The sequence below is a fragment of the Porites lutea genome, chromosome 4 (assembly GCF_958299795.1).
Source record: "Porites lutea chromosome 4, jaPorLute2.1, whole genome shotgun sequence".
Lineage (NCBI taxonomy): Eukaryota > Metazoa > Cnidaria > Anthozoa > Scleractinia > Poritidae > Porites > Porites lutea.
The window spans coordinates 36,783,068-36,802,505 of record NC_133204.1 but is presented as its reverse complement, the minus strand read 5'-3'; the positions used below and the strand labels follow the sequence as shown (position 1 = coordinate 36,802,505).

General features: G+C 38.3%; 1 protein-coding gene across 2 annotated transcripts in view; it reads right to left on the bottom strand.

The window, feature by feature from the left end:
- LOC140933463 (uncharacterized) overlaps window positions 1-15,785 on the bottom strand; it is a 44,684-nt gene extending 28,899 nt beyond the window's left edge. For both annotated transcript variants that reach the window (XM_073383020.1, XM_073383021.1), the window contains exons 1-9: window positions 15,647-15,785; window positions 8,553-8,772; window positions 7,896-7,991; window positions 6,161-6,346; window positions 5,312-5,654; window positions 3,848-4,195; window positions 2,948-3,120; window positions 1,745-1,912; window positions 185-924 (exon numbers count right to left, since the gene is read on the bottom strand). In XM_073383020.1, the coding sequence (XP_073239121.1) occupies window positions 185-924; window positions 1,745-1,912; window positions 2,948-3,120; window positions 3,848-4,195; window positions 5,312-5,654; window positions 6,161-6,346; window positions 7,896-7,991; window positions 8,553-8,768 (2,270 nt within the window). In that variant the 5' untranslated portion in view covers window positions 8,769-8,772; window positions 15,647-15,785. The remainder of the gene's footprint in view (window positions 1-184; window positions 925-1,744; window positions 1,913-2,947; window positions 3,121-3,847; window positions 4,196-5,311; window positions 5,655-6,160; window positions 6,347-7,895; window positions 7,992-8,552; window positions 8,773-15,646) is intronic.
- Between the last annotated feature and the right edge of the window lie 3,653 nt (window positions 15,786-19,438).

Sequence of the window (19,438 nt, the reverse complement as noted above, 5' to 3'; positions counted from 1 at the left end):
GTGACACCTTGTTTTCAAGGCATATTTGATTATGGGAAACACAAATTTCGTCGATCACTCATGTATGTTCCAAAAAGCCAACCACCCCCCCAATGGAATGGGAATCAATTGAAATGTTTATGGGAAGAATGCCATATTTACACTGGCTATTTAGGGAAGACTCACGTTTAACCTCAAATCTTACATTTTCACATTTCCAAAAGTGTGATGTTGCTTCGATTTCTTTCGTCGTTTGAAATATGTCCAATAACCTTCCTCGTCATCATCATCCTCCTTCTGCACCTCATTCTCCTCCTCGTCATCAGACACGCGAGTGCTAGGACCAGCCTTTCCCCATGAACGCACCGTGGAATCAATCTTCCTTTTTCTCGGTTGATCACCAAGTGTACTTAACGTATCAGGCCTGTCCTCAAATTTATTTCCTTTGTCAACACTTATTTGGCGCTTAATAACTGCTTCTTCTTCATGGGCTTTCACGGCTGATTTTTGCGATGAAGTCCCATACGGACCAGCTATTCTCGAAGAACCCACGGTGGAATCGATCTTTTTTTTTCTTGGTTGGTCATTAAGTGTACTTAACGTGGTAGATCTAGCCTCAACTACTTTCCCTTTGCCGAACTTTGTTTGGTACTTGACAGCTGAGTCTTTTTCATGGCCTTCCAGGGTTGATTTTCCCGCTGAAGTCTCATATGGACGCCTATTCGTCCGAATAGTTTCTTGGTTAACACTGGTAAGAGTTGTTTTCTGGTTTTCTTTGTCTACTGGCATTTTGTCAAAAGGTAAGGTACTCTGCATCTGCAGCTCTCCATTGTTAACGTGGCTCATAAGTGATTTAGCATTGCACTCTTTGAGCACTTGCAGCTCGTAAGATGATTTTGAGATACTCCGCAAACCAGGTTGGCGGGAAAATGGCATTTCTTGAGTCTGCAACAGAATAAAATTTTACTGTATCCGATCGATTAACATAATTATATATTTCATAAGCTTATTAAAAAAGTGGCCATTGTAGAGAGGTGGCCTTAGCGGAGGTTTGACTGTATTCTTCAAACTAAGAACAGGGAGACGTAATGCATCATGGAGTTGGATTATTAATATCAAAACTTTATATTTAAAAAAGAATAAAGTACATATCTATGACACTGGCTAATTAGATTCATGGAAGTACTTTATACACTGCCACAGTGAACCCCCTAATGACAACATATCGGTGTAACAAATGAAGTTCTTTTTTAAAGCTACAATAACAAATGACTGTGCGGTACAAAATGAGTTCTTAGTCCCTTGGTAACTAATTGCATCAGGGTAGCATGCAAAGAAAGTCGTGTCTGATAGCTCGGGGCTAATGGATTTTGAAATTGGGCTAGTGAATCATGTTTTTAACTTGCCCGAAGGGCAAGTGAGGTTTTTGGAGAAACTCAAATTTCAGAAGATCTGTAATCAATGCTGCTCATCAAAAATTTTTTTTGGGCTACTTAAAAGACTCTTGGGCTTAGTTAGTACATACTAGCAACAACTTGCCCGAATGGCAAGCCGTAAAACCGACTTTCTTTGCACCCTGCATCAGGGTTCCGTTGTACTTTCGAAAACATTCAACAAAATGGCTCACAAAGACAAACAGGGCACAATAATGAACTTTCATTTTTTTTTACTATGTACGCTGCCTGTGATCATATACTGTGAAACAGGTAAGAACCACACTTAGGGAAGCCATGCTCCACAAATACAAGTAAAGGAAGTCCAGTACCTCAAAATTCTGAACAAGAAGTAAAATAATTTGCTGTTTATCATCTGAAGATAGAAACTTTGGTCCTGATAGTTGGAACATGTCCCTGTACTTTAAAGCATTCTTGTATCCCTTTCGATGACAATCCTTCAAGAGACCCTGAAGCAGTCGTTGGCTCACCTCTACAACCTACATTGTACAATTTTACAAAAATATACACCAATGTAGTCTGACCACCTTGCATTTTGACATAAGAGACCTTTGGATTCTGAAACGAGTACGACTACAAGTATGAGATTTTCTCAATACTGAGTATTGCTTGCGCATGCACCAGCATCATTTTGGCGGGAAAACGTGGTAGCCTTCGTCACTCAACTACGTGTTTTAGCGAGAATGTCGTGATAACGGAAACATGTTATAAAGTGTTAGAGGTTTTATCATTTTGCGGTCGGGAGATGGCTTAAGCTCCTTCAGTTCAACAGTGCTAATTTTTTGGTGAAAAAGAACTGCAATGAATCTTTCCAGGGTGTCTATAATTTGGTAATGCGCGAAAAAACTTTAAGAGTCAAATCTTGTACTCGTAGTCGTTCTCGTCCTAGAATCTAAACGTCTCTAATAAAATACTATAGTCACTGATACGATTTTTACATGCACCTCTATGTCCCATCATGTAATTCTCGAAAAATCCAACAAATTCAATAAGAACTTGTTTCATCCAAAGTTACAAAGAAAATTATGGAAGGCAGGTAATAAAAAATTCATACCATATTTCCTCAAATAAAAGCCGTCCCTCGATTAATCGCCTCCCTCGAAGAATCACCCCCCTTTGATGGAAATATTCAAAAATAATCGCCTGCCTTTAATAATCACCCCCCAACCTCTCTTTCCATCTTCTGGAGTCTGATTCAGCAAAAATGATCAGTAACGAATCAAGCTGTAATGCTGAGGACACTGACATTGAAAATTCATCACGGAACCAAATTTTTAACACTTATAAAGCCCATATTCAGATTATTTGATGTGATTATTTTTAGATTTAATGGGATAATAAAACAAATTATTATTTTAGGGCACGACTTCCAGAGAGCAATATTTGAAATAATTGCCTTCTGTCAAATAATCGCCTTCCCTCGAATTATTGCCCCCTTTAGGTGTGAAAAAAAATAATTACCCCCCGTTATTGTTCCAGGAAATACGGTAAATTGTGCATTATATTTACATTACCTTCTTGTCTACAGATCCGTTGAATGAGACGGCAACATCCACCACATCTGTGGCCCAAAGACGAACAGTGGGTACCAGAAGTGAAAACAAGCGTTTATTTAACAAATCGTTGACAATTCTCACAAAGTGTGACAAAACTTCATGTCTGAATGAACTTCCAGGTGAACAGCGATCTGCAGTGGAATAGGGACACAATTTGAGTACATTAACCAACCTTCCAGAGAGGGGAAAATTATACATTTTCCGTTTTCATTTTCCACAAACAGAGAGTCAGGGGTGACTGAAAGGCTAAACCATGTAACAGAACTGTAATCGGTTTGACTTTTATGCTTACCACTACATGGTTTTGTTCCCGTGGAAGGCTTTGGGGGTGGGGGGGGGGGAGGTACTAAACAAAGTTTTATACAGGGAGGCTCCTCATGACTCCCCCCAGAGGTCCAACCTCTTACGCTTTTATAATTTTATACCGTTTTTGAAAGAAATTGTACCCCACTCACATACCTTGCTTAGAACTTTGCATCCCTTTTCAAATGTAGTCTTTTGTAGTGTTCCAGTGTAGACTTTTATGAATAAATCACAAAACAGGGTCTTTCTTTTGACTTTTTCACAGCCATATTTTCGATCAGCCCCGTTAGATCCTTTCATGTACAGTGTACACACTGAAATGACCAATTTCCCTAACCTTTCAAAAACTTCAACCTGTGAAATCCTCAACCTCATAAACCTTGAGCCTGAAGGAAGTACCCCTTTCAGGGGGGCCTCGCCATATGGGCAAATTTTAGGGAGTACTCCCCCCAGGTTTTGTTCCTTCGCAGTCTGTGGTTAACTTCTCATCCACACACCATGGGAGGAGAGGGTGGAATTTGGGTGTGGGAGTTTGAAGCAAATAACAATAATTACCTGCTACATCATGAAGATACCTGACCACCTTCGACACAATCTCTCCACCCGAATCAAAGTCAAGAAAAGACTTCACAAAGGGATCAAACCAAGCCACAGCAGTTTTGTAAATTTTACTTGATGAAGATGACAGTGTCCTTGTTCTCTTAAAATCTTTCCAGTCTTTGTTAGGTGTTTCACTGCCATGCTGCCACTGTGTAATGGAATCACTGTAAATCCAGTTTTCAGTTATGATCCTGAAAACATCAGTTGGCATGTAGTTAAATTTTGGCATTTGCCAGATTCTGCTGCCAAGCCGCTCAAGGAGGAGAACAAAGCATTGTAACATTGGCCAAAATGGCGATTTGTCTGTAGGAAAAAAAGGAAATTTTATACAGTATGTATAGTATATTGTAAACATCCACTTATAAGCCCTAAGCTTATTCAACTTCATAAGGGGTTTTAGGAAGGTTTATCAAAAAGCATTTCAAAACAAGCTACATAGCAGTGCTGTTCAAAATACTTTTTCAACTTAACTGCTTCAAAACATCATAAAAAATCAAAAATTCATACGAATTCAAGTTAGAGGGGGACTTATAGCTGAGGGTCTTATAGCTGGACATATTTTCTGTTAAGAGATAGATGGGCCTACAACTGGCTGGGGCAGGGAGTTTGGGGTGGCCTAAGAGTGGAAGTTAATGGTAGTTACAACAAATAACATTAATAAAACATTGACTCAAACGGTGTCAATACATTTTCCAGCAGCCAATGGCTCCAAAACAGCAGGTATGGACAACTTACATACAACTCGTTTTTGATCACCTCACAGTGTGACCTTCCATTACCACATTATAGGAGAAAATCTTTTATACTTTTGAAGTATAAAAGCAATGACACTTACTTAAACCACTATTATAATCTTGATTTTTCATTTCTGTGCAAAGAAATTTGTGAATCTATCTAGATCACCAAAAACATATTCTGCACAGTCTGGGACTAGTGTAAACAGATTTGCTCATCATGTGTAGAGAGTGTATAAATTCTTAAAGTGGCAGTATTGAAATTATTTTAAAATACTACCTAATTCAATAACGGTTGCTTTGGCAGTTGGGCATTAAGCATTTGGGCGTACTCTGCAATGATTTGCATAAGTGACCACCAAACAATAGATTTGCAACATGCAATTCCCAATGCCCATGAAAGCAACCTTCATTAAATCAGCTATAACTATATGTTCAGTTTGTAATTTGTTGTTAATGTCCTAACAACCACAGAATATAATAATTATAGACACTAGATGATTAAGCCTACTGATGCTCTTACAAAAGTACATTACATGGACCGCAGTGAAGTACATGTGTGGTTCAAATTTTTATCCTTCCCACAAATTATCTTGCTGTACATTATCATACCCAAGATAATGAAGATATAATTGAACCACAGCATAATAAAGGGGTTGTAATATTATCAAAAAGAAATGATTACCTTGCTCTTCCATGGACAATAGAATTGTTGTCAAAAGCTCATCGTGCCCAGGCTGGGAAGTCATAAAACATGTCTGCACAGTTGAAACATCCATTTGCCGTATCAGCACAAACAAACTCTGCCAGTAAAATCTTTTATCAAGTTCCATAAACAGATGAGGAGGCAGAAAATCAAAAGGCAATTCTCTATCTGCATCATTTTCTTGTATTAAAGAGTAAATGTTTTCAAACAAGTTGAATTGAACAACATTTATCATCCACCCTATAACCTCTGCTAAAAAGTCATAATCATCTGGATTGAGAAGCCCTGAGTCTCTGACACTTGCAATGGCCCATCCACGTACCTGAAAAACAGCAAACGCCATATACATGACTATGTTGTGGTTCAATTGTATCATAGTTTTTTCCCCTTTGTTTAAAAACTCATTATCACACATTTCAAGTACAACAACGACAACAACAACAGGAGAAAACAAGATAAAATTTGCACAAAACAATGATAACATAAGACTTCAATGTGAGAGCTATCAGCAAGAGAAAACCATATGTGAGTGATTTCTGGCTTTCTCAGTGGTCAAGGGCTATAAGCCTATGGAATTGGAGCCACGATGGCAAAAATTGTTTTTCTCTGTCTCTTGCGTGTTTTTTTCCAAAACAATAATCATATCACTGGAAAAAGACACTAAAACAGATGTCACAATTTTCCATGTTATACACACTTGCAGGGAAATCACTTGCCATTCCACATAAATTTTCAACATTTCAACGTCATTGCTATGGTCTGTAAGAACAAATGTTTGTAAAGATGATGGAAAATTGCAGTCTATTTTATAATTATGTGCACATATACCTCAGCATCAGGGTGAACCAAGAGGAGGTATGTACCAGGTAGCTTCTCTTCTAACTTAAGAGGGCATTCACACTTGTTAAGGGTAATCAGTCCTTCAACAAACAATGTAGCAAGTTCTTTATGATGTAAAAAATATGGATAGCGCAGCATCTCCATGAGTGGCAACTGAAGCTTTGTGACAGCATCCTTATAAACAGAAAAAAGTTACATTAAGGTTAGCAAATCAGATGCAATGTGAGAAATAGAGGATATTACATGGCAGTGCAGAGATTCAAAATTTCTCTTTGAGAGTTGAATAATATTTCACAAGTGAGAGTAGCAAAAAGGAAAAAATATTTTTCAACCCGAGAAGATAAATTTTGTATCTCCAAGCAGCCATGACTTGCACTGAAAGGTGCGATTAATTATGTAGCCACAGCAACGGTGATCTTTCACAAGCAATGATAACACGTTATTTTCATGAGTGAAGATATCATGTTCTTGCGAGAAAGCTCAGCGGTATTTCACTGGTGTTTACTTGATATGGATGTTTATTCAGTCAGTAACAAAGAGGGCTTAGAAGAAGAAATCAGAATACACCCAGTAGGAGTCGAACCTATGACCTTCTGGCCCCAGTTGTTCAAAAGCTGGATAGCGCTATCCAATGGATAATTCACTATCTACTGGATAAATATTAGGGGAGCCAATTGCTCTCCAGTGGATAGCGCTATCCACCTTTTAAACAATTGGAGCCTGGTTTCTAGTCCTTGTGGAAGGGGACATTGGGGGTACTGTACCCAACACTGCAAAAATTGACAAAATACACGCTTAAATGTACTTAAAGTTGTACCCATCTCGCACGTTTGTTTATCTCAAGCATTTATGCACCAGCAATCAACCTTGGCCATTGCAAGGAAAGCTTATAAGACCTCGAATTGATCGGTACAACAATCGAAAAGGATGCCCTACCAATTTCATGATAGGTTAACTGTCAGAAATTGTGTAATCATTTACAATATACCATTAGTCGAAAGTCTTAAAAATACCAATGGTGGATCCAAGGATCCAATTTTTTGGGAGACAGCCCCCCCGCCCCCCTTCGTTATCTCAAGGTCTGGATCTGGCACTGAATACTGACATGCATTAGACAGGAGAGAGCAATGAACAGTACCGCAATACCATAAAGGATTTCTTGTACCAAATGTCGCTAGCCAAAAGGATGGGAAACTGCACACTGCAGGGCTAAATAGTACTGCAATACGGTAAGCCCTCATGTCCCCCTCCAGATGCTCTACCACTAAGCTAAGAGACTCTTAGGAGCTAAGGCCACTAAACACACTAGGTTCACTTGACAATACAGGGCGCTTTCCATTTAGTCAAAATTTCCGGAATTTCTGGTTCGGCTGTAAATGGAACACCTTTTGTCAGTTCGTCCCACTGGAAAATTCCCAGAAAAAGTGGAAAATCTAAAAAGGTGGGCCCGTTTTCCCGGTTGGAATTTCCGAATGGAATGTCGTGTTCCATTTACGTTTCTCGTAGTTTCTACCAGTTCCAGGTCCACGGTCGGGCACCGTGACGTACCGGGGTTTACGACCAAATGGAACAACTTTTTACCAATCGCAAATTCCACTTTCGCTCCCACCAAAATTTCCTGGTTTTTTTCCTAAATGGAAAGCGCCCACAACGCTATAAATATTTGTAGATCTACGAGGTAACTAGGAAAAGAGGATTATAATTTCATAAGAGAAAAACAAACCTGCCCAGAGCGATCAAAAACTTTTCTCTCCACTGGCAAATCAACAGCCTGGTTTACTGTGTCTTTCAATCTTTGGGTATCCAACAACTGCAATTTCTAATGATACAATCCTGGATGTTTAGTGGTACAAAATAATAATGTACATGTATGTACATGAAGATTCAGGTGCAGAGAAAAGAAAGGGTGAAGAAGCTAACAATGTTGTTCCATGATTGCAAGGTGAGCCAATAAATATATTTCACACGTTGCATACTTCATAATCCGATGTACATAATTTGTAATTTGACACCCTTGTTGTCCTGTTCAGACAAGGGACTAATCAAAATATTATGTTAAGGGATAGGGTGTGAAAATAAGCAACAGTTGCTAAAATCTGCATAGGAAGAAAAATGATATACAGTGTACTTTTACATTATGTAACGATGTCTGGCATCATTTTGGCTGCAAAAAATGGTCAACAGCACAGAAGAGATGAACACAATAAGCTCTGATATGATTGCAATGCATGATTGTCATTTTCCATTAATTCTTCAAAATATATTTAATTATCTGCAACAGAGAATACTTATATGGCTCCATGATTGTAAGGCAATAACTTATTCTTTTCATGACAGACCAGCGGTCTATCATTGACTTTACTTAAAGGTTCACATGTACCTTTTTAAATTCTGGCCTCTCTCTTATTAATTCATCTTCAAGCCTGTGATACACTTCAACGCAGTCATAACAGTGGCGCAGATCCTCCAAAAGTCCATGGTCCCATTCATATAATGGTTTGTTCGCATAACCTGGAAGCTCTTGTTTCATGTCAATTGGTGCAGAGCACCACTCACATGCCCTTGATGTCTCTAGCTCCAGAAAAGTGCTTGCCATCTCCCTAACGAATACAACAATGTTATGATATTTTACAAGCATTGTTACATTTGATGAAAGTCAATATAGACTTTATGTTAATTTTTTTGTTTGGTTTAACTAAATTATTGTACTTTCATAGACAAGGTGCCTACAAGTCATGTTGCATCAAGCTCAAAATCAAATTATTGTTATTTTTTCACCTTTGTTGATTCTGTTTTCTGGACCTAATTCGTAAATTGTTAGGGTTGAAAATTGAGAGTCAACTTGGATTTTTATTTTTACCTAAAACACATACATGTACCACATAAAACAAAACAAAACCAAAATCACACTGCTAGTCCCACAAATGTACATGTATATGTAGTTATCTGAAAACCTTGTCCAGCTGATGGTTTTCTACATGTATGCGTAATTAGCCACTGAAAATCCATGTACAATCCATGTGGAATGATATATATGTTACAGGTCAAATTTGATTTCAGGTTAAAATTTTTTTAACCTAGGGTGCGTTCGATTGGGAAATCCGGATTTAGATTTAAAAATCCGGATTTTGCATTTGCAATTGTTACTCTTTGGATTTTCATTTTTACCGTTCGATTGGGAAATCTGCAAAAGGATTAGAAAAATTGTTCTTAAGAACAGCGGTCTTGCATGCGCGCGCATAATTAGCAAAAAGAAGACCGCTGTTCATGAGAACAGTTTTGCAAATCCTTTTTTCGGATTTCCCAGTCGAACGGTAAAAAGGAAATCCATGAAATCCGGATTTGGATTTCTATTGAAATCCACCCTGAGGACGGATTTCTCGGAGGTGAAATCCGTTTTCGGATTTCGCATTCGATTGCAAAATCCGAAATCTGGATTTCAAAATCTAAATCTGGATTTCCCAATCGAAAGGAACCCTAGGTTGATTCTCAATTTCCTTTGTCTCCTGGTCCTGCTTATTCATGAATTAGGGTGAGGAAACAAAGGAAATCGAGAATCAACCTAGGTTAAATCAAAATTAACCTGAAATAAATTTGACCTGTAACATATACATTTTTTCCTTGGCAATAGAAGCAATAACAGTCGTCGTGCACTATCAAATGTCAAACATATTTCACGCAAAATGGTGGCGAAACATTTAACTTGTTTCACGAGGAATAAATAGGCGAACTATTGGCTGAAAACATAGCAAGAACAGCAAAGAAAGAACTCGATGGATGACATCTGATATTTAAGGAATATTTGCAGAACTGAAAAACCCTTTATCTTCTACACTTGCCGATAAACATACACTACACTGTATAAACATGCACAATCAAAGATGAACTTAACATCAATGAAGGTAAGCATTGTTTAGCTTGTTTTTAAACTAGTAATTATTTTGAATGAATAATAAAACAATAATATTATTATTAAGAAGATAATGGGTTTTTCAGTTCTGCATATATTCTCCAAATAGCAGATGTCGTCCGTCGAGTTGTTTATTTGCTGTTCTTGCTATGTTTCTAGCCAATAGTTCGCCTATTTATTCCTCGTGAAACAAGTGAAATGTTTCGCCAATAAAGATTGTCATTTATTAATTCTTCAGATAATATAATAATAAAACAATTATTGTTTTATTATTATATCATCTGAAGAATTAATAATTATGACAATCTTTATTGAGGATGCCTACTTCACCCTAAAGTGCTTTACAGAAGGGTCCTCCTACTAAAAAAAAAATATTAGTGAATAAGACAAAACTACAACTTAATAAGAACTTACTAAGAACCAATAACTATTATTATTAGTCATTCAAAATATTTCCCCGATTCTGATTGGCTAAAAGCACACGCATAATTCACCATAACCAGTTTCTAACAAGCAAATAACGTCAAAAATGCAGCGTTCGTGCAGGTTAAGGCGCCGTTAACCGAGAAGACCTCGGGACGAGGTTGAGTTGTTTGGTTGTGAACTTGAAAAATGGCCGACACTTCACCGATTCAAGAGTAAGAACTAGGCGAAACAATAACTAAAAACATGGCAAGAACAGCAAGAAGACAACTCGAAGGGTGACACCTGCTATTTGGAGAATATTTGTGGAGCTGGACAAACCTAAACGTGCACTATCGAACATGAACTTACAGTCGATGGAGGTACGTCTGTAAGCATGTTTTAGCCATGTTTTTAAGGTGTCTCGACCCAGTTTTTTTGGGGGGGTACCATCCTACTTTGAAGCTCTCTGGTATCCCCACCTTTACTTTTATCGTAAGTCTAACACATAGAATGGATAATATATAGATCAATCTACAATATAACATAAAAATTTTGGCGATCGGAGTAAATGTCACGTGGTTATAATGCCACGCCCCTTTGAGGTCTGAGTCGAAAATCTGCTGTTGCCGGCATTTTTTCGTGAAAATCTCTCGGCTACACATAGTGCGCATTAGTGCCTTGCGCTGAACAGAGTTTCACCAAAATCGCAAAGACCCAATTCGAGAAATTCAGTGGTTTCCAAATTTAGGTCATAATTTATGCGAAAATGATAAGCAAACTTTACACGGATTATATCTAATAAACTATGAGATTCATCTCTTTATTTTGGGCATCGTTATAACAGATGGGTCCTGTGCAAGTCAGCAAAACGCTTTAGGGCCTTGTAAATGCGCGCGATTTCGAGCAAAGCAAACATATAGAAATTACAGTTTTCGCTATTTGTTGACGTTTGTCAGCGTTTAAGAGTCCTTCTCACGAAAAAAGCATATTCTTAAAAATTCGTAGTTTTTTTTCCTTCAAATTTTTTCAGGGCCACAATTGATTAACTAACTACCTGGACTCTGAATTTCATGGTCATTGAAAAACTGTGACATTATCTTCTATAAGCCCAAACTTGAGTAAACATTGAAGATTTTTAGCGTTTTGCTGAGTTTGTGCTTTGGGAGTAGTCTATTGTTTCTAGTCTGTCATTATACAGCATTCTTGTTCAGCACACGTGCAATGACCACGCTTGGCTGACTTCCGAATGCTCACCGAGATATTCCCGTCAAGAGTTGGTTTAATTATTGGCTTGCATTAACCCATTCGCTCCTGGAGATTTTGCCGAAAAACGCGTTTTGAAGCTAGTCGAGTGGTTTTCTGGTCACTGTCGTGCTATAAAGAGCAGGAACTTACCACAAACCGGTTTACAGGTCGTACACTTCATGGCCTTCTGATCCAGATGCAAAACATCAGCTTGCGAAGTTCGGGCATGCGCTGAAAGCAAAATTTCGAGATTTTTTTTTTTTCGAGTTTTTGGGTTTATAAGTGACACAGCAGTCTTGACTTTTACTTTTCGCTTTCTCTCCTCCCCTCTTTTTTCGCTTTTCTTGCCTCATTTTTTTTTCTCTTGCTGGGCATTTAGTAGGCTTCATTTTGGTGGGAATAGTTTTTAAGAAAGCTTTTAGGATCTTAGGATTAGGTGAAAGGAAAGGTAGGTGGGCAATGGAACAAGATTTTCATGGAGATTTTCAGGCCAATGTTACACAGTTTTTTGCCTCTTTCTCCGGTGTCCTTGACTGAATTGTGCACATTCTGCTATGGTTTGAAAGATCTCTTCACTCTGCACAAGCTAGCGGAAAAAGTTGTCCCTGACTGTTAAGACTGATGACGTCACAAAGGGTAGAAAGGACGTGGATCCGCATGGGCGGTTACGGGCGGTTCAGGGGGGAATGGGTTAAACCTATGAAAAAATGATATTTTTTTAATAGTAAGTAGATTTAGTGTGTAGCACTTCTTGATTTTTTTGCAAAGGCACAAGAAGCACGAGAATTGATTAAAAATTGTGACTTAAACCTCTATGTATCACGCGATGGCCTGTCTCACTGTACCAAAATTATTATATCTCGGTGAGCATTCGGAAGTCAGCCAAGCGCGGTCATTGCACGCGTGCTGAACAAGAATGCTGTATAATGACAGACTAGAAACAATAGACAACTCCCAAAGCACAAACTCAGCCAAAACGCTAAAAATCTTCAATGTTTACTCAAGTTTGGGCTTATAGAAGATAATGTCACAGTTTTTCAATGACCATGAAATTCAGAGTCCGGGTAGTTAGTTAATCAATTGTGGCCCTGAAAAAATTTGAAGGAAAAAAAACTACGAATTTTTAAGAATATGCTTTTTTCCTGAGAAGGACTCTTAAACGCTGATAAACGTCAACAAATAGCGAAAACTATAATTTCTATATGTTTGCTTTGCTCGAAATCGCGTGCATTTACAAGGCCCTAAAGCGTTTTGCTGACTTGCAAGGACCCATCTGTTATAACGATGCCCAAAATAAAGAGATGAATCTCATAGTTTATTAGATATAATCTGTGTAAAGTTTGCTTATCATTTTCGCATAAATTATGACCTAAATTTGGAAACCACTGAATTTCTCGAATTGGGTCTTTGTGATTTTGGTGAAACTCTGTTCAGCGCAAGGCACTAATGCGCACTATGTGTAGCCGAGAGATTTTCACGAAAAAATGCCGGCAACAGCAGATTTTCGACTCAGACCTCAAAGGGGCGTGGCATTATAACCACGTGACATTTACTCCGATCGCCAAAATTTTTATGTTATATTGTAGATTGATCTATATGTTATCCATTCTATGTGTTATACTTACGATAAAAGTAAAGGTGGGGATACCAGAGAGCTTCAAAGTAGGATGGTACCCCCCCAAAAAAACTGGGTCGAGTCACCTTAAACTAGGAATTATTTTGACTGAATAATAAAACAATTATTGAATTCGGCTTTCTTATCATATGAAGAATTATGGAGATCTCGGAGGGTGTTATCCGCCTCGGCCTACGGCCTTGATGGATAACACCCTCCTCGATCTCCACAATTCTTCATAAGATACTCAGCCTCATTCATTAATTGTTAAATAATATAATTTATTAGTCAAATCCCCCTAAAGTGCTTTACAGAAAGGTCCTCCTGCTAAAAAAAACATTAAGTGAAAAAGACAAAACTATAACTAATTACTAAGAACTCACTATCAATTAATCAAATTGTTACACTGCAGATGGCCTTTTTAAATTAAATTGTCGAGTGACTTGAGCTCCTTCAATGACTTACATGTGTCCAGATTACTCAATTCATTTGAAATAAAATTTGTCGTAGTTTAAAGACCCCAGTTTCTACATTATGTATTTGAAAAAGTGTTACGTACATTATTCTTAGACCCAGTGAGATCGAGGAGGGTGTAGCCCGATGTTCAGCGTCATTCAATAATTGTTAATTATACATTAATTTTGACATTACATTTTTCTCTTTAAAAAAAGTTCATCAGTAACTTTTCACAAACTCTATCTCTCACATCAATTAATTTTCTAGAATTAAAAGGGTAAATAAATTAAGCTTACTGAGTATTCAAGCTAGCATGGCACGCACAAAAAGGGGAGGGGAAAGGGGGGGGGGGGAGAAAAGCATGAAAGCAGGGAAAAGGGAAGGCAGCGCCTGCTATAAGAGCCTGTGTTTTTGTATTCAACCCACCATTTTCTCAACTAATCCAAACATGTCAAATGTCAATATGTGACCAATCACAAGTTGGGGGCTTCTCAGCATGGTAACTTAATTACTTTGTTTACCAGAAATTGCCAAGTCGAGACGCTTTTTTCAAGTGATATCATAATAAATCGAGCAAAATAAAACATTTTTACTATTCTTGCTCAAGCCGCAGCAAACACGACAAATCTTCTACTGCTTGCATTCTATGACAAACAGTGATCAGTTTCGTGTGAATACACAAGACCTTTGGTCTTACCTCATCAAACATAATGGTCACAAAGAACAGAACACCAGCAGAACAGTTGCCAGCCTCAGAGACGCGAATAATGAAAAGAGAATTAAAACAATTGTCATAAAGCTCAACAATAAATTTTACCAAAGCTTCAGCTCTCTCTTTACAAACCATTTAGCAGTTCATTCAAGGTGTATGTTTTTACGGAAAAGGCAGCCTTCTGAATATCGGAATTGCAGATGTCTGGCAAAAATTGCAATCACCTTAAATCACCACTCAGTGTTTGGACAAATCCAGTATACAAAACCTCCTGAGCATCTCTGACTGCTAACAAGCTATAACAGCTGGCTCTAGTTTGGGTCTAATGTGAAGTAGCTACAAGATTGGAGTAATTTTGATCTTCCACTCATGCCAGTAGCATACATGTCCTTGATGCCTGCATTATGTTTGTCTCTCATTAAAACACACCAGGATACACGTAATTAATTAAGTTACTCATTACGGCTCAGCCAATCAGGAATTTGCGGATGCCAGCAATCGCAGATATGAACAAAACGGGTTCTTATGGCAGGCACCTCCTCCCTCTCTCCCCAATCCCCCTTCCTGTTTCCCTTTCTCCCTATCCCCTACCCCTTTCGAAGCCTGCTAGCTACGCAGGCTAATTCAAGCAAAAAGAAATGAGTTTGCAACGATTTTACAACGAAGCCTGTTCGACACAATATGTTTAATTTCTGATAATTTGATCTCCTCAGTTTCGGAATTTTTACTCAATCTTGATCTACAATGCACTTTGACCAAGCAATTGCACGTGGTGATGCAGGCTAATCATTTCCCATCCGAACAAAGGCGTTTTCATGTAATTTTGTCAGAAAGTCGCCTTTCCAAAAGCTTTATAATTTTTTAAGCGCCCTTGAAATCGAATCAATTTAAACCCAAGCGGCTGAAATTCCCAGCTGTATAATTCGATCAAGACGATTTGATAAATAGAAAATTAACTTCCATAGATATAACCCACTGAACTAAAAAGAAAATATGGCGTGAGTGAGAAACAGGCAGTCGAGTTCGAATTAGGACCAGCTCGTGTAGCCAGTTCCGATGTCATGTATGTATTCCACAAAAAATTGACCTGCTGTCGAAACCAGTGAGCCTAATACAATTAGACTAAAGTACCTGCTCCACCACTGCAGCCACTGAAAGAAAACGTTAGATCCTGTATGCACGCTGTGAGATGAGTAACTAAAATCATTTGTGATGCTTCATTACACCTCACCTCTCGTCAAGAGAGCGTGGAAGGCAAGCATGGAGTGTTGTTCATGCTTTGTGACCTCGCTTTAAATATGATACATCTAGTCACGTGACTGCTAATGGCCATTTCCCGTCAAAAGTTATCAGGTCAAGTATCGACACTTCTGTTTTATATTTGGAACTCTAAAAAAATATATCATTTCGGAAATTTATTATCTCACAATGTTTACGATATAATTTTATATGCCTCGCTTGCAACCAAATTGCTCACAATTCAGTCCCACTGTTGTAATATTCACAAACACGCTAAAACACTACTGGTCAATAGAAAATCTATATCGAAAGTAACATGAGCACACTTATGTACGTTTGACAGCTATTGTCATAATCTCTTTCTTTATATCTTGATATTGAAATTAGCTCGAAATCACGCACACAGAATGTTTGATACAAACGTCTACAAAACAAACAGCACAATTTTCAATAATCAAATTATACTATCAAAGTTCGCCAATTTTCGACAGCACAGCGGTTTCCTTTCCAGTACCCGAACTCCGAAGACATCCACATAATGAGTCGAGATATTGTAGTCGAGTAATTATAGATAAAACTGGGCCATTATTGCAGGTTTTCTTTAATACTCTTGTAATATTCCAATATTATTAAGTTTTCTAAACAAGGATTCACAATGCTTAAAAAAATGGAAAATTCTGATTAGAAGTCCGCAAAAGTCTGCAAAACTGATAACAAACTGTACTTTTAAAACGATATTTCGGCTGGCCATACCTTCTTTAAGCTTCTTTAGGTGTACTTAACAGATGTTACTAAATTTGTTAAAGGAATAACAGTATTATATAGATCGCGAGAATGTCAAAGTACAAATATTATAAAAGGGAGAACACAGAGGCGAAAATGACGTGCAACATGAAAAACAATAGAAATATGAATTGTAATCTACCGTGTGGCACGAAATGTTTGCGGTTTTTTTGCGATTTTTTAGCGATCTGCAAAAATAAATTCCCGCAAATGAAAATTACCGCTAACATTTTCTCTGCAAACATTTACCCCAGAGTAAATACAGTACTTAGAAATCGTGTCTGTTTAATTACAATTTTCTTCTTTCATTCAGAAACAAAACGGTATACAATTACTGGTTTTACATAGGGTGCGCATACTGCAGTATTGTTTGAAAATATGAATTTCTATTGCACGTACTTAACAAAAACGAAAATTTTTCAAAGCTGGGTACTGGGTTCTTTCTGAAAATCGCAAAAATAAATTCCCAGCAAGAAAAACCAATTTGTCTCAATCGCAAAAATTAGTTTCCGCAAAACACAGAAAATTGCCAATCCGCAAAAATTTCGTGCCACACGGTGTATCCTTGCATGGTTATTTTTCTTATTTTTAATTTTTTTTATCATGTTGTACGTCATTTCCGCCTCTCCCTTTTAAAATATTTGCATTACGATATTTTCCCTCTATTTCACGTTCCTTCAAAACTAGACGCATAACAGGGTGACATGGGGCAAATTGTCTTACTATAAAAAAGCTCAAATGAGTAAGCTTCATCAGACATCACAGTCTTCAAAGGCACTTATTATATATAGAAGTAACAACAGTGTATATGTACAAAACTTTGCAAACGACGCTTGCGTGACTACTATATATTAGATTTCAGTAATTTATATAGTAGAGGTCATAATAAATGAAAAAAGAAAAGGGCAAGAACATAGTTACACAAAATGCTCCTTGACGTCACTATGGACGACAGGCGGACACTATCAAAACCGATAAAAATATAGCAAAAAGACTAGCCTGTGTACGGCCGCCCTCCCCTCGATTTTTTTGAGGGGAGGGGCGGCTGTACACAGGCTACAAAAAGACCCGATAACACTTCGCTTAGCGATCCTCGGGGAAGTCGAGGAAACCCAAAATGCACACAACCAAGCCCGCAGTTATAGACTGACCCATGAAGCTGTAAACAAAGATATACATCCGATTATAAGTCCCCACCCCAGATATAAGCCTGAAGAGGGGGGAAGTACTCAACAAATGTTTATACGGGGAGGCTCCGCCCCGAGGTCCAACTCTTTATCCTTTTGTATACCATTTTTCACGAAAACGGTACCCCTTTCCGGTACCTTCTATTGACAAATGGTACCCCTTTCACATACCTTGTTTAGAACTGAGCATCCCTTTTGTTTGAAAACGGATATTTTTTTCTACGCTTTGGCCCACCGTCAACAGGTATTCAGTGAAAACGGTCACCGAAAACGCATCATGTCACGTACTACGCGCATGTGAGGGTTTTTTCACTTTTGTGTTAAGGATGTTGGAGTAGTGCAGTAACGTTGTATATTTAAGGGTTGGTTGAGATGTGTAAAGTGGAAGGCGCAGAGTTATATTGGACGTGGATTGGTAAGTTTGTAAATCAGTGAAACTGGTTTCTCGTAGAATTTGATAGGAAGAAATAACAAATTTTTTTGGAAGGTAAAAAGGATTTTAGGAGTGTTGCAGTGAGGTTGATGTGGATCGGCTCCTGGGGAGTGGTAATTCGACAGGGATAGTGTAGTTACGGTCTGTTGAAATGAAATGTTGTGGTTATGAAAGATCTCATCAATAGTCGAAAACATACTTGTACCAGAAACCCATAAGGAGTTTCTGCTTGTACTTATTTTAAATGTTGTTAGGCTTTCTGTTAAGGATTGTTTTTCGGTTATTTTTGATAATATTTGTATGGAGTGAATGTGAATAAGCTCTGTCTTCCGCAGTCGGAAGCCTCTTTGTGTCTTTGGGAGGGCTGGGAAGGGGAAAAAAAGAAAGCGCGCGGGGACGATGGGAAGGGATCATCCTCCGCGCGCTTGCTATTTTTCGATCATTACTGTATTTTTGTTGCTATTACCCAGCGGAGCCTCTGCGGACGAGAGAGGTGGATAAGGTAAAGTTCATTTATTATGGACAAGGGAGTATGAAGATGTTTGGGGGGCTTCGAAAAAATCGGTTAGGTCAAGGGGTCAAGGGGACCGCAACCGAATATGCCGCTAACGTAGTAGACACATTGAATTCTGCAAAGCTGATCGTACTACGTGAAAATTAACTCTGCAAGACACCAAAACGACACCAAAAGAAGCCAAAACAGAACGGGGTCGAAGCCGTAGACAGTTGTTTCGCCATTCTTGTGGCTCGTCAGTACGGCGCAAAAAAAACACAGAAAAGCTCTGCTGAAAATGACCCGCTCACTCTGTTTTAGAGCCCTGACATCTAACTCCAACACTCACAGAACCACGCCACATCACGTGTTGAGAGAATACGACTTCATCCAATTCACCCAAGGGTTTTTAATGATAACACACGCACGCAATTTGCACGTGAAGATGTTGGACTTTGCTTCTTTTACGGTTCAAACGTGAAAAAATTAAACTTTCGCCGGCGAAAACTTGTTTACGGGATCATTTTGCTCAAAAAGATTTTAAGAAATCCGCTCCATTCTCAACATCTGCAATAAAGTTATGCATCATTGAATATTAAAATTAATAGGCTAACATCAATCAGTTGCAATAAAACTATCAAACTGCCGAAATACTCTATATGTGGCCACTCGTCGCATATCATTCCTCTCACTGAAACAATACCTTACTTATCCCATGCACGATCACGGAATTTTGCGTGACATCTTCTTTTGGCTCTCGACAACTGAGGGCCAAAATATTGTCAAAC